The sequence below is a fragment of the Suncus etruscus genome, chromosome 12, assembly GCF_024139225.1.
Source record: "Suncus etruscus isolate mSunEtr1 chromosome 12, mSunEtr1.pri.cur, whole genome shotgun sequence".
Taxonomy (NCBI): Eukaryota; Metazoa; Chordata; class Mammalia; order Eulipotyphla; family Soricidae; genus Suncus; species Suncus etruscus.
In genome coordinates, this window is record NC_064859.1 from 42,713,579 (window position 1) to 42,728,290 (window position 14,712).

The 14,712-nt window shown below is 35.3% G+C and overlaps 1 protein-coding gene across 1 annotated transcript in view; it reads left to right on the top strand.

Annotated features, from left to right (window-relative positions):
• The first annotated feature begins 13,403 nt into the window (after positions 1–13,403).
• The window catches only part of LOC126024156 (guanine nucleotide-binding protein-like 3-like protein), a 138,320-nt gene continuing 137,011 nt past the window's right edge, over positions 13,404–14,712 (top strand). The window contains 6 exon segments of the mRNA XM_049784597.1: positions 13,404–13,872; positions 13,874–14,002; positions 14,004–14,090; positions 14,092–14,118; positions 14,120–14,522; positions 14,525–14,712. The exon segment at positions 14,525–14,712 is cut by the window's right edge and continues 91 nt beyond it. Coding sequence (XP_049640554.1) covers positions 13,543–13,872; positions 13,874–14,002; positions 14,004–14,090; positions 14,092–14,118; positions 14,120–14,522; positions 14,525–14,712 — 1,164 coding nt within the window. The 5' untranslated portion in view covers positions 13,404–13,542.

Consider the following 14,712-nt stretch of genomic DNA (forward strand, 5'->3'; position numbering starts at 1 on the left):
CTGCTAATTTTCTATATTGTTAACCATAGAAGCCAAACCAGTCAACTTTTCGCTCTCTTGATGAAAGAAGGGTCCTTTTCCTTTCTCTGGAAATATTTCCAATAGTTTTAAAATATTTCGTCCTCATTTGTTTGAGGTGATATTTCATTGATCTTATTTGCATTTCTCAGATAAGTTAGTGAACACTTTTTCATATGCCTATTGCGTACTGTCCATCCATATTTCTTGCTTGCTTGCAGTGTTTTTTAATCTTCTCTACCCAGTTTTTGATGAGGTTGTTGATTGTTGAATTTTGTGCTTAATTTATATATCTTGGCTATTACACCTCACGTATTACATCCTTCATCAGATGTATTGAAAATATTTTCTCCCATTTGATCAGTGTCTTTATTTTAGCTCAATTTTCTTTCTTTGTTTTGGTTTGGTTTGTCTGTGTTTTGGACAAAAAACAAACACAGGGGTTATTTCTGGCACTACCCTTAGGTATTACTCCTAGCAATGCTGGGGAACCATCATCCATTGGGATGCAGATTAAATCTGGGTTACCTCATCCAAGTCAAGTAGTCTACCAGCTGTACAATCTCTCCAGCCCTAGTCTAAGTTTCTTTTGATGTACACTTTTTAATTTGATATATTTCCATTTGGCTTAACTTTTATTACCTTTATGCAATATTACATCTCAGAACAGAAGCTTTTAACTTTAATCAAGTTATTTAAATTTGAATTGTCATTAAGTATGAGATTTTAAGCGAGCAATTTGTCGAAGGGTTTTTGTATTTAATTATCAGTTCACAGAGTTTCCACTAGAGTTAAATATTTATCCTTAGCTTTGGTATACAGAATCCATTGAATTAAGGTTTGCTATTTAGTAGGGGGAGGAATTAAATTAGTTAAAATTACTCAATTTGTTTCACCTGTAAAGTGTACTGATTTACTTAATCTCACGCTGTCAATTTAAAAAAAAAAACATGATTATAATTGCAAATTCTAAAGCACAAGTTGTCCAAATGATGAGATTGTCTTTAAATATGAATGAAAAGAAACTCTAGACATTTAGGAAAATAAAAATGTGTATTATTCTGTCTCATTTTGCTTTCTTCAGTGATATAGGAAATACAAAATCACAGAAACTTAAAAATACATAAACCTGCTGAAAATGTCACAAAACCAAATGTTTAAGAAAAAATAAACAATCAGGGGCTGGAGTAATAATAAAGCAGATAGAATGATTGCCTTGCAAGGTGCCAACTCAGGTTCAATTCCTGGCACCAAATATGGTTTTCTGAGCCTTCCAGGTGTGATCCATGAGTGAAGAGGGAGGATTAATCTCGAAACGCCTCTAGTTGCAACCTGCAAACAAAACAAAGTAAAAATAAAGAAAAAGAAAAGAAAAAAATTCAAATTCATGAAAATAATGAAGAATTATATTAAACCCTAAATGCCATTAGAAAGAGCAAGAGAGAAGCAAGAAATCTATGGGCATCTCGGTCTATTTTATTTTTATGAGATTTATAAGGCAGTTTGGCTATGTCAGTCCCACTGGGGAGACATACCTGCAATCCTAGTTCTTAAGGAGTTTAGTACCTGGCATTTTTTTTGGGGGGGGGGAGGTTGAGTTTGATAGTTTATGTCATAGCACAGCACATTGATGTTTGTGTAGTGCTCCTAAGTCCACTTATTTAGGGGCTGGCTTCTCTGTTGGGTTTCTCTTTCTTTTTCTTTCTTTCTTTCTTTCTTTCTTTCTTTCTTTCTTTCTTTCTTTCTTTCTTTCTTTCTTTCTTTCTTTCTTTCTTTCTTTCTTTCTTTCTTTCTTTCTTTCTTTCTTTCTTTCTTTCTTTCTTTCTTTCTTTCTTTCTTTCTTTCTTTCTTTCTTTCTTTCTTTCTTTCTTTCTTTCTTTCTTTCTTCTTTCTTTCTTTCTTTCTTTCTTTCTTTCTTTCTTTCTTTCTTTCTTTCTTTCTTTCTTTCTTTCTTTCTTTCTTTCTTTCTTTCTTTCTTTCTTTCTTTCTTTCTTTCTTTCCTTTCTTTCTTTCTTTCTTTCTTTCTTTCTTTCTTTCTTTCTTTCTTTCTTTCTTTCTTTCTTTCTTTCTTTCTTTCTTTCTTTCTTTCTTTTCTTTCTTTTCTTTTCTTTCTTTCTTTCTTTCTTTCTTTCTTTCTTTCTCTCTCTCTCTCTTTCTTTCTTTCTTTCTTTCTTTCTTTTTCTTTCCTTCCTTCCTTCCTTCCTCCTTCCTTCCTTCCTTACTTCCTTCCTTCCTTCCTTCCTTCCTTCCTTCCTTCCTTCCTTCCTTCCTTCCTTCCTTCCTTCCTTCCTTCCTTCCTTCCTTCCTTCCTTCCTTCCTTCCTTCCTTCCTTCCTTCCTTCCTTCCTTCCTTCTTCCTTCTTTCTTGTTGGTTTTTGGGCCACACCCAGTGACGCTCAAAGGTTACTCCTGGCTATGCGCTCAGAAATCGCTCCTGGCTTTGGGGACCATGTAGGATGCCGGGGGGGGGGGGGGTGTCGAACTGTGGCCATCCTTCAGGGTAGGGAAAATTAAGGCTCACTGACACAAAGATTCTTGGTCAAATTGAGAAAGTTTTTATGGTTTTAAGAAAACTCCTTCTGTTCGAAACTTGTTTATAGCAGAAGGCTAGGAATCAATGAGAACTCAAAGGAAATATTGGTCTGTTTCAATTTGTGGCCCAAATAGTAAAGAAGCAGTTGCTGATCTTATACGGAATGTATAGAATTTGCTATGAGAATTATATGGCGATGCTTACAAACCCAGTACAACCATGTATGAAAAATAGTAAGCATTTGCTATTATTTTTAAAATATATAAACTACTAGTATGTAGATTTATATGGATCAAAGAACCCAGTTTGATGAATAGCTTTGTTTCAGTGCACAAAGTTCAAGAAAGTGATTATCAGTATACAATCTTAGTGTATAATAAGGTCATAATTAGGGCAATTGAATCAGCTTTGAAGTTTTCTGGTGTTTAATAATTTCTGAAGAAAAATGTTCAGAATAGCATTACTTTGTTTCTTATAAATAGCTTGTTTCTGTATAAAGAGTCTTATCTTTTTCTTTGCAGTTTATTTTTATTTATTTATTTATCTTTTTTGGGGTCACACCTCGTGATGCTCAGGGGTTACTTCTGGCTATGCACTCAGAAATCACTCCTGGCTAGGGGGACTATATGGGACGCTGGGGATCAAACCAGATCTATCTTGGATCGGTTGCGTGCAAGGCAAACGCCCTACTGCTGTGCTATCGCTTCTGCCCCATTTGCAGTTATTTTCATTTTTTAAATTTTTTTAATTGAGATAACATAATTACAGTTGTGTCTTTATGTTTTTGATGTGTACAAAGTTACTGCAATCCCATTACTAACAAGCCAAATTCACATGTAACTGTTCTTAGTTATTTTTAATTTGCCAAGAAAGAGCTTTGTCTTTGGTATCCAATAGCCATTAGTTAAACTTCAGTTTTAATATTTTTAGTCAATTAGTTAATAACTCAGTAACTTTAGTCAAGTTGCCAAAATTCTCTCTCACTTAAAGACAATAACAACAAACTATAAAACGTACATTGTGCAAAGCATGATTGGGACAAACTTTGCCTAATTTCAGGTACACAGTAGTGTACTTACGTATTTTCCAGCATATAAGATGGCTTTTGAAACAAAAAAAGTCAACTGAAAATCAGGAGTCGTCTTGTATGCCAAGTATATTCTGAAAAATGTTTCAATATACCGCTAAACAAAAATTGTCTGAATATTGCCATAAAACGAATTTTCCAACTCGATCCTGCACCAATAACTGCCAGGCTGCTCGGACCACCTCTCTAACTCAGCCAATCCAAGCGGGCTTTTTAATGCAAATTATACAGTGTTCTGTATCCAAATCTACACTGTAAAAAGCCTGCTCAGATTGGCCAGAGTCAGAGAGGAAGTCTATTACAGTATAACCTTTGGACCTTTGCTTGTTGTGATTGGCTCACTGTGGAAGATACAGTTGCAGCACAGGAACATTCTGTCTTATACAGCAAATATAGGCCTAAACTTATGTTTTAACTGTAAAATTAGGGGGTCTTCTTCTATGCCCGGTCGTCTTATACACCGGAAATTACGGTAACTTTGTGGGTGTTTCTGGTGCTCTGACTTCCTTTTCTTAAGCAGGGACTGAATTCTGTGCTGCTGTGGATTGTATGGGGACATCTCATGTCTGGAACTGAACACAGAATGCATGCTAGGAGTGTACGTTACAGTGGTGTTTTCTCCTGGGTTTCTGGTTTTTGTTCTGGATATAATAAGGAATTTAGGGTTTGTATAAGGAAAAAATTGCTTATTAATTATATATAGATCAATATTAAGAAGATGGTCTATTTTCTGAGAATACTTTCTCTTTTTGGGGGTTGGATTGGGCCACACCAGGCAGTGATTAGGAGTTATTCCTGGCAATGTTTGGGGGACCATAGAGGATCTTTCTGATGTAACCAGTGTCAGCTGAGTACAAGGCAAGCACCTTACCCACTGTACTATATCTTTGACCCTCACTCTTTTTTTAAATACATCTTAACTAAGTGTATAAACTTTAGAATCCCTTAAAATCAATCTTTAAGAGTCAGAGTTTTGGCTTTATCTAATTTTTGGCTTTCAAAATCATTTTATTCATTCATGAATAATGAATGATCTAGTCTAAGATTAATGAAACATGTTTTCTCTTTGCCTAAAAAAGATACTGCAATTATTTTGTTTTAGGAAAGAAAGCAATGAGTGATGTACTTCTGTGTTTCTGATTTTAGTAGGTCTTCTGCTACTTCTAAAGATTAGTGGCAGACAGAGATCTAGCAGAGGACAACTTTCTCTCTACCCTTTGTCAAATTAAATAAACAAGGACATAATTAGAGTGAGTTGTTTCTAATATTTCTATTGCCTATGTAAACAATCCTAAACCTAAGCCTGTAATATTGCAAGATTAACAAATTGAAATAAAAGTACAACTGGTCATAACTGCCAAGCAGATTTTCCAAATAAAGTAATGGCTTAATCGATACCCAATCAAATAATTTTCTTACTTTTTCATCTTTTCTATAAAAGTTCTGCCCTTGCTTTTCTTGGGGGTGGGAGTGAAGGAGGCCCTAACCGCTTCTGATTTAATTACTGCCTGATAGAAATTGAATTTTGTGTAAGTAAAACTTTTAATGTCTTAAATTTGTTTTTTCTTTTGGGGGGGGGGTCTCAACTGGTACTTCAGGGGACCAAGGGCTACTTCCAGAGATGTACTGTAATCTTTGTACCTCTGTCCCTGTTTTAATCCATGGTTTTAAAACATTTCACCTTCTAAAGTAGTGACATAAACATTTAGGTTATGTACTCTTCAGTGTAAATTTTTTTCTTTGTGAATATTTATTTACATATTCAGTGTGAGTACATTTGCATGCATTATCCTACATAATAAATGTGCCCTTTAAACATAAACATAAAAATATTGTGGGAAGAATAAATAAACTATATTTAGGAAATAATTTGATCCTTTCAGATTTATAAGGATCCCTAATCTTTCATGGCACAATGTAAGGTTGTTTTTATCATAAATGACTAAGGACATAAGTTTTTATTTTAAATAAACTTCTTAGGCTGTTGTCTAATCTATGTAGGCTTTTTACCTAATTGTACTTAGATTATCATTGATATTTTATTTGTCTCTTGGTCATACCCAGCAATGATCAGGGCTTATTCCTGGCTCTTTTCTCAGGAATTATTCCTGGTGACACTTGGGGAACCATAAGGGATGTAGGGGACTGAACTTGGGTCTGCCATATGTAGGAGAAATGTCTTATCTATTATATTATCTCTCTAGCTCATCATTTATCTTCTTTGTATATTAAATTCTACATTAAAGTTAAATGAGTTGATTCTATGTTAGTTTATGCTCCCATGACTAGAATTCTTGTGATTTTTTTTGCAAGAATTTTTAAAAGTGGCTTCTCCTTTTAGTTTGGGTTAATTTGGGTAGATAACAATATGTTAAAATATACTTAATTAGTCACACATAAAATAGACCATGTCATCATGATTTGGTAGTGAACATCAGGTCTGACAAGTCCCATCTGTGAAACTTTTAATTAAATTTTTTGAATTAAAAGATTAAAATTAAAAAATAAGATGAACATAATTTAAAAGATACCTCAGCCACATTGCATAATTGTTACCATCTCATCCACATATAAACAAGAACTGTATGATGAATCTGTGCATTATATAATTGTAAAAGTTAATTTTAGTTGCATGAAAGGGAAAGCTACATATAAATGGAAGTTGTTAATATTTTGTTTTCCAATGCATTGAACTTGAGGCACTCTATCAAGAGCAAAGTCATTATCCTTTGTGAAAGACCAGTTAGTAATTATTTTCGGGGTTGTGAGTACAGGTTGTGCTGATCTTATTCAGCTCTGCCATTAGCAGCCACAGACAACTTGGATTGTGGCTAGTTTGGATGCGATAGTTTACCAATAACATTTCACAAAAATAGATATTTTATTACATTGGGAATGGAGAACAAAACCTACCAATCCCAGATCTAGAGAGTTGTAAATTAATTTAACACTCAAGAAAGTACTTCCTGTTACAGTAAATAATCCCAAGTTTAAGACAAGTTCATTTCAAGTGCAAATCTTATGTATGGAGAAATAGTACAGAGTTAAGATGCCTGCTCTGCAGTGGAGGCTTTATTATGATCCCTTTACTTTAGATGCTCCCCCTAACACTATCACAAGTGTCCCCTGAACTCAGAGCCAGAAACTGCTTTTGAGTACTGCTGGGTATGTGACTCCTTCTCCCTACCCCACAATAAAAGAGGAAAGTTTAGCTTAACTCCAAATCTATTATAAATCACGTTGCATTAGAATTCATACATACACCACACACATGGAGTAATGAGATAGTTGCTATGTTTTAGAAATAACTCATAAAAGATACAAAGTGAAACTCAGTACTGATTAGTGTATTTGAAATTTAGGAGAAAGAAGATTAAAAAAACTTTCCCAAGCTGTTCTATATTCATTGTATCTTCAAAAAAAAAAAAAAAAACTACACAAATGTGAGATTTTCAAGGAAAATGGACAGAGATGAGCAGGATCAGATACTACAGGAAGTAAGAAGTTACAACGAACATGAATAAAACATTGTTTTCACAGGCAGGCTCCCTATTCTCATGATATTGTAGTATGTAGAGGTGATAGAAAATCATTTTATTAGTGAGTCATTATGATTATAGCATGATGATTGCAGGCCATCCTAATAAAAATATCAAGAGAAATAAAAGAGATTTTTGATATACCAGGCAGAAGTTAGCAGTGGTGTTAGTCTTTTCTATTAACTCAGTTTTGCACCTAGAGTCCAGTGAGCATGATGAAATAGATCAAATTACCTCACTTTGGACATTTGGATCAATGGACAGTTTGTTATAAATCTTATTTTCTTGTGTGTGTAAACTCAAAGAGAGACTTGTTCATGTGACATTTTTATCCTTTCACAAGAATAAATCTATCATGTAACTAAAATCAACCCTATTAAAGCAAAGGAAGTAAATTCACATTGTTGTGAATTGCTCGCCAAGCATGGTGTCATAAATAATGATTTATTGAGTCCTTAAATACTGAAAAAAGCACCAAGTATTAACATAGAAACTTAAACTTTTATAAAGAGGCTAGAGCTTGAGAAGTTAAGTAAACTGTTTAGGATTAGGTCTGCATGACAGGACAGGTCAAACCCTTACCCACATCTGAGGGTCCCCTCTTTTTTTCATTCAGTCCTTAAACTTTTGTAATTTTATGATTTATAATAATTTTATAATATTGTAAACAAAGGCTATTAAACCTTAACAAAGAATATTAACTCTTCTTCAAGCTGTTCTTTATAATCCAGTGTTATCATATGAATCATATTCCCCGCAGGGGCTTCTGAAAAATGAAGGATATTTGTCCCATCTCTAGTGCCTTTTTTGAGCTTATGTGTCTATTTTTGATCAGTTTTTAGTTTTTGTATCCATCATCAAGCTTTTAGCTGTCATTTCTGATTCTTTCTATGATTGTCTCAAGCTTGAAACTACTGCCCATTTTCAATTTTTAGGATAATGTCCTGATGATTACAAAACCAAACAACCTAGCCTGTTAGAATGATGGTGAAAAGCAATGTTTTAGGGATCCAAAGGAGGGTATGAGAGATAGAGCAATTATTTCAGTAAAACACAGACATTTTTTTATTTCTCTCAATTTTTTAAATTTTTTTCTATTAAAGTGAGGTCCTAGAAAACATACCACAGTAAATTAAGACATTTTTGGAACATATATTTTAGAAAAAATTTTATTTACACATTTTCCTTAAAATTTTCTTTCATTACAGATTGCCAAGCTTATTTTCAATCCCTTTGTCCATACCATTTCACATACAAATATTAGTAATAGAATAAATGACATTATCTATGGCTGAGAAATACAGAATAATTGAAGTTGAATAAAAATGTTATGTAAGAAATATTAAGAGGAGTTATAATGAGAAAAATTGGCTTTAATTTCTTTGCTTCTATTTGTTTCAGAGTAGAATGTGAGAAGTAATATAATTTTAGAGACTAAAATTGAAAGGGATGGGACCTCCAGATAGTCCATCAGGTAAGACAGTTGTCTTCTATAAAAACTGATCCCATTTGGATCCCAAGCACACCATATGGTTACCCCAAGCACCACCAGAAGTGACCCCTGAGCTCAGAGCTAGAAGTAAATCCTGAGCATAGCCTGTGTGGTCCAAACCCCAACCTCCTTGACTGCCCCCATTAAATCAAATGCTTATATTTACTTCACAGACACATAAAAATTAAATAAAAATTACTTGAGAAAGCATCTATCATATGATAAAATTTTATTGAATCATATTGAATAGTATTGAATATAATTTGGGAAAATAGTAGAACTTGAATTTAAAATGAGAAATTTCTTTTCTTTTCTTTTTTTTTTTTTTGGTTTTTGGGCCACACCCGGCGGTGCTCAGGGGTTACTCCTGGCTGTCTGCTCAGAAATAGCTCCTGGCAGGCACGGGGGACCATATGGGACACCAGGATTCGAACCAACCACCTTTGGTCCTGGATTGGCTGCTTGCAAGGCAAACGCCGCTGTGGTATCTCTCTCTCCGGGCCCTAAAACGAGAAATTTCTTAGAAGTGGAGGAATACATGCTTATTGTATGCACAGATTATTTTGCATAGAACCAAGATGGTATATATCTGACTAATAATGAAATGGAACCATGAGAAGAATATTTTATATCTGCTTCTTCACCTCCCCTTACCCTAGTCCAGTGGTTGGCAAGCCGCGGCTTGCGAGCCACATGCGACACTTTACACTTTTTAATGCGGCTCTTGTGTTGTGTGTGCCGGGTGACGGCTCCTGGAGTCAGGACTCTGCTCCTAGCCTCTGTCAGTGCAAGCCTTGTGTGCAGCCCCTGCTGCTGACTCCACACAGCTCCAGTCGGGTCATGGGGGGGGGGGGGGGCGTGACTTTCTGTGTGGTGTTGAGGCAGCATCCTCTCTCTAAAGTTTTTGTTTTATTAGTTGTGTTATATGTATCCTCTCGACCTATGTGGATACTTGCATACAGAATATTCTCAATAGAAATTTACTGAAACTAAAAACAGTGTACCCATCCTATGTATTTTCGGTTTGAAATATGTGCTCTCAAAATAAATGTCAATTGTGGTTTTGGTGAGATTTGGCTCAGTTGAAAAAAAGAAAAGGTTGCCCACCAACCACTACCCTAGTCCATAGATTTTGTGGTACTTAAAGGCTCTAAAAGTATGTTTTCCTTTCTTATATCTCCGGATTTCAGCTCACTACATACTTGATAACACAATATGTAGTTTTGAATGCAAGAAATAATGGATGTATAGAAGGAGGGATTAAAATAGTGATGCCCATTTGTTATCTTCAGAAGACTAATCTCATCCTGAGAACCAGTCTCTTATTTAGCAAGCTCTTTCATGTGACAAGAATGATGAATTCGAATGTGTTTCAAGGATGGTTACGGGCCCTAGGATGTACTCAAAGTTTACTTCTGAGTCTTAATGGGATCTGTTTGCTTAGGGTTAAAACTTATTTTTATTTCTTCTAAGTCATAATTTGAAATAAAAATGAAGTAAAATACTTGTAAACTATCCTTATTCTATAGATTGAACATGTTGAGCTTGCCTATAGATATAGAAGTGCCTAGTTTCAGCCCCTGAAATATAACAGCATGCCATAACAATCAAATAGAACAGCCCTGAAGGCTACTGTTTAATTTTGTACCTCAACCAAGAATTGGTAAAACAAGTCTCTTTACAAAGAGAATTTTCTGCAACAGAGGATTTACAAACCAGTAAAAAGGAATGATGCTAGGAGGGTTTTATTTCATCACTGTTATCCTCATTATAAATATGATAAATATTTATTACTTCATCCAGATACAGTATTTTGCAGGATGCTACCCTCTGCTTCATGGCACAACCTTTATAAATTAAGTAAATGATAACAAGTTGAAGTCATTAAAATCAGCTTCATAATTCCTAAAATGTGTATGTGCCAAACTCACATATATATCTTATGATGTTTATTGTGTGCATGTTGAGATTTAGAAACATCATAGAAGTTCACGATAATAGTAAATTTTTATTTGGGGTGATAAAAACTCTATGTCATTGCAGGATTTCTAAATTGTTCTCAGTTTTCCTCTCCTCGTATTGTCTTTAAATCTTCCAAAGTCTGAAAAAGCATTACTTTCATTAGAGCAAAATCTTGTCTTTAAAAGTTAGAGAACTTTTGAAAACTATACTGGATTAGCCACTTATAAAGGAGACATTTGTAGTTAACTTATTCCATATATATTTCTTTTCTCTATTTATTTTATAGAATAAATTTAATTTTGTTGAAGATAAAAAATGTATATTATACATACAGGTTAATTAAATGCTATACATATACATTATTTATGATACGTGTCACCTTTATTCTTTCAATGAGACTAAGTAGAATAGTGCTGAGTTTCTTGAGTAAGCCTTTCTACTTCATGTTTTTGTGCTGAACACTTGTGTCCCTTTAAAAATTCATACTTCGGGGGCCGGGGCGGTGGCGCTATAGGTAAGGTGTCTGCTTTGCCAGCGCTAGCCTAGGACGGACCACGGTTCGATCCCCCGGCGTCCCATATGGTCCCCCAAGCCAGGAGTGACTTCTGAGTGCATAGCCAGGAGTAACCCCTGAGCGTCACTGGGTGTGGCCCAAAACCAAAAAAAAAAATCATACTTTGAGGTTCTAGTTTTGGGGTTTTGGGGATATGAGGCAGAGATATTTTGGGGATATGATTAGGTTTAGATTAGGATAATAAGAGTGAGATGCTCTTTGGTGATAATTAATGTCTATATAAGAAGGGGAAGTGACTCAAAGATAATGTATGAAAAGACCCACCCAAGTACACAGTTGAAAGATGCTATTTATAAGTCAGGTAAAGAGACTTTTCCAGACATTGAATCTGCGATCACAGTGATCTTAAACTTAACATCCATCAGAATTGTAGCAAAATAAGTTTGTTGTAGTTATACTTGGTCTATTATATTTTTTTCACAGTTCAAGTAGATGAAATGTCTTGTAGTTATAAAATGTCAAGAGTAGAATAAAAGCCAACATACTAAGAGTAGAAGAGAAGAAATAAAGAGCTTAATTTCTGATGGCATCTTTAAACACTCAACATATTGTAATCATCTGTTTTCTGACTTCTCTATTACAAGGATACACATTTATTTAAACACTGCACATTATGTTTCCTCATAATTGCATTGGAAAACTTCATGGAAATGTGAAATGGCTATAGTCCATTAATACTCAAATTTTATGTATTCAAATAGATTATTCAATTATTGTTTTTTAATAATTTCAGTAAAAAGCTAGGCATGACATAAAATATGAGTTAGTTCTGATGCTATAACTAGGGAAATTACTCAAGGAGAAATTGTTTAAGCCCAAATATTTTGTAATAAAATTTCTAAGAAAACCTTATCATCTTGAGAAATGATTAATTTTAGTAACAACACTTGTAGCAACATTTTGTTTTGACTTTTATTTTTTCATGGACTTACTGATTTAATTATGGAACTATAGATATAATTACCACCAGGCCACCTCCAAAGATTCAACACCATCCTCATTCTTCCCACTCTATAACCCCTTTTCCTCTGGTAATCACCACAGTTGTGACTGAGTTTAAAAATTCGTTTTTTATTAAAAATTTGTTTAGCTTAGTCCACATATAAAAGCGCATATCCAATAATTGTCTCACATGAGTGACTATTTTCCTTTAACAAGACCACTTTTAATTTTTTCATATTCATCAGTTTAATATTTTTTTTCCTAAATGGCAGTACAGTAACCCATTGAGTGTATATAGCACAGTTCTAGTATCCAACACTTGTCAATGACCTTTTAGGTTGATAGAAGGTTTTGGCAATGTGAATAGTTTTGCTAAGAATATATAGGTACATATATTTTTTTCAAATGAGCATTTTCATTTTTTAATATAAACTTAGGAATGAAATTGCTCAATCACTTGGTATTGCACTTCTATTTATTTATTTATTTATTATTTATTTTTTAAGTTTCATTTTTGGACCACACTCAGCCAGTACTCAGGGCTTACTGCTGGCTCTGCTTAGGGATCAATTCTTGCAGGATTTGGCAGAGGGGGGGGGAGCTATAAGGGCTGCCATGGATCGAACCTGGTCATGCCCTATTAGCTGTAATATTTCTTTAGCCCATCTGTTTTTTTTATTATTAAAAGCATTCTTTATATATGAAATAGTTGCACCAGTTCATATTCTTGTCAACAGTAACAGTTCCTTTATCACCATAACCTACTCGAGAATTGTTTTTAGTTTTCTTGATACTAGGCATTTTCACAGGTGTGAAACTATGCTTCATAGTTGCTCTTATTTGCATTCTCCTAATAATACATGATGTTGAACATTTTTTACATGCCTAGTAGTTTTTTGTTGTGATCCATAAGGTTCTCTATATATACTTTCCATCCACAAGTGGCAATTATTTTACTCCTTTCCAGTTTGAATTCCCTTTATAGCTTTTTTTTTGTTGTTGTTGTTGATTTTTTTTTTCTTTTTGCCACACCTGGTGGTTCTCAGGGGTTACTCCTAGTTCTGCAGTCAGGAATCACTCCTAATGGGCTCAAAGGACCACATGGGGTGTCAGGATAGAATCCAGATTTCCCACACATAAGCACCTTACCCAGTGTACTATCTCTTAAGCCTCAATTTGTTTCTTTTCCTTGCCTAATTGGCTAGGGATTCCAAAACTAGGTTGAAAATTAGTGACAGAAATGGACATCCTAAATTGAAATGTGCTGGCGCCCGGCACTGCGCCCAGACGGAAGTGCTTCCTTGTCTTCTCTTGGAATCCCGCGGGAAGTGAAGTCTTCTCCTATTTTGACAAGAAGTAAGTCTGAAAATTTGAACCCATCTGCTCTAAAGCAGTTATGATGAAACTTAGACACCAACATAAAAATCCAGGTAAAAGTTTGAAAGGTTGCAAGAAGTCTACAGTACGGGATGGGAAGAAAGTATCCTCCATAATGACTTCTGCTCCTCAGTTTGTTCATTTCAATGATCATGCCAGTTGTGAAGTTGAACTTAAGAAGAAGAGGGTAAAAGAGATGAAGGTGAAGCAGCAGGCTGCCTGGGAACAAGAGAAATTCCGACGTAGGACCATTGAGAATTATTGTCAGGACGTTATGAGACGCCAAGAGGAGTTTGAACGAAAGGATGAAGTTATACAGGAATTAAATACATTTCCTCAGCTGAATGATGGAGGCCTCAAGGAAGTCTTATTACAAGGAGTTCTGTAAGGTGGTGTCATCCTCTGATGTGATTCTGAAAGTTGTGGATGCTAGGGACCCATTGGGATGTAGGTGTTTTCAAATGGAGGAAGCTGTCCTTCAAGGCAGGAGGCAACAAGAAACTGGTCCTGGTCTTGAACAAGATTGATCTGGTCCCCAAGGAAATTGTGGAAATGTGGCTGGAATACCTTAAAAAATGAGCTACCAACTGTGATTTTTCAAGGCCAGTATACAGCATCAGGTCAAAAACTTGAATCATCGCAATGTTCCTGTGGATCAGGCCTCTGAGTCACTGTTGAAAAGCAAAGCTTGCTTTGGAGTTGAAAATCTCATGAGAGTTCTGGGAAACTATTGCCGGCATGGGGAAGTGCATACCCATATCTGTGTGGGTGTTGTGGGCTTTTCCAACTTTGGAAAAAGCAGCCTGATCAATAGTTTAAAACGAAGTCGTGCATGCAATGTAGGAGCTGTTCCTGGGGCTACCAAATTAATGCAGGAGGTGTATCTGGACAAATTCATCAGGTTACTAGATTCCCCAGGCATTGTTCCAGGACCCAGTTCAGAAGTGGGTACCATCCTGTGCAATTGCATCCAGATACAGAAGCTTGCAGACCCTGTGACTCAGTGGAGACTATCCTGCATCACTGTAATGTGGATGAGATTTTTAATTACTATGGCATCTCTGGGTTCCAGACCACTGAGCACTTTCTGACTGCAGTGGCCCACCGCTTGGGGAAGAAGAAGAAGAAGAAGAAGAAGAAGAAGAAGAAGAAGAAGAAGAAGAAGAAGAAGAAGAAGAAGAAGAAGAAG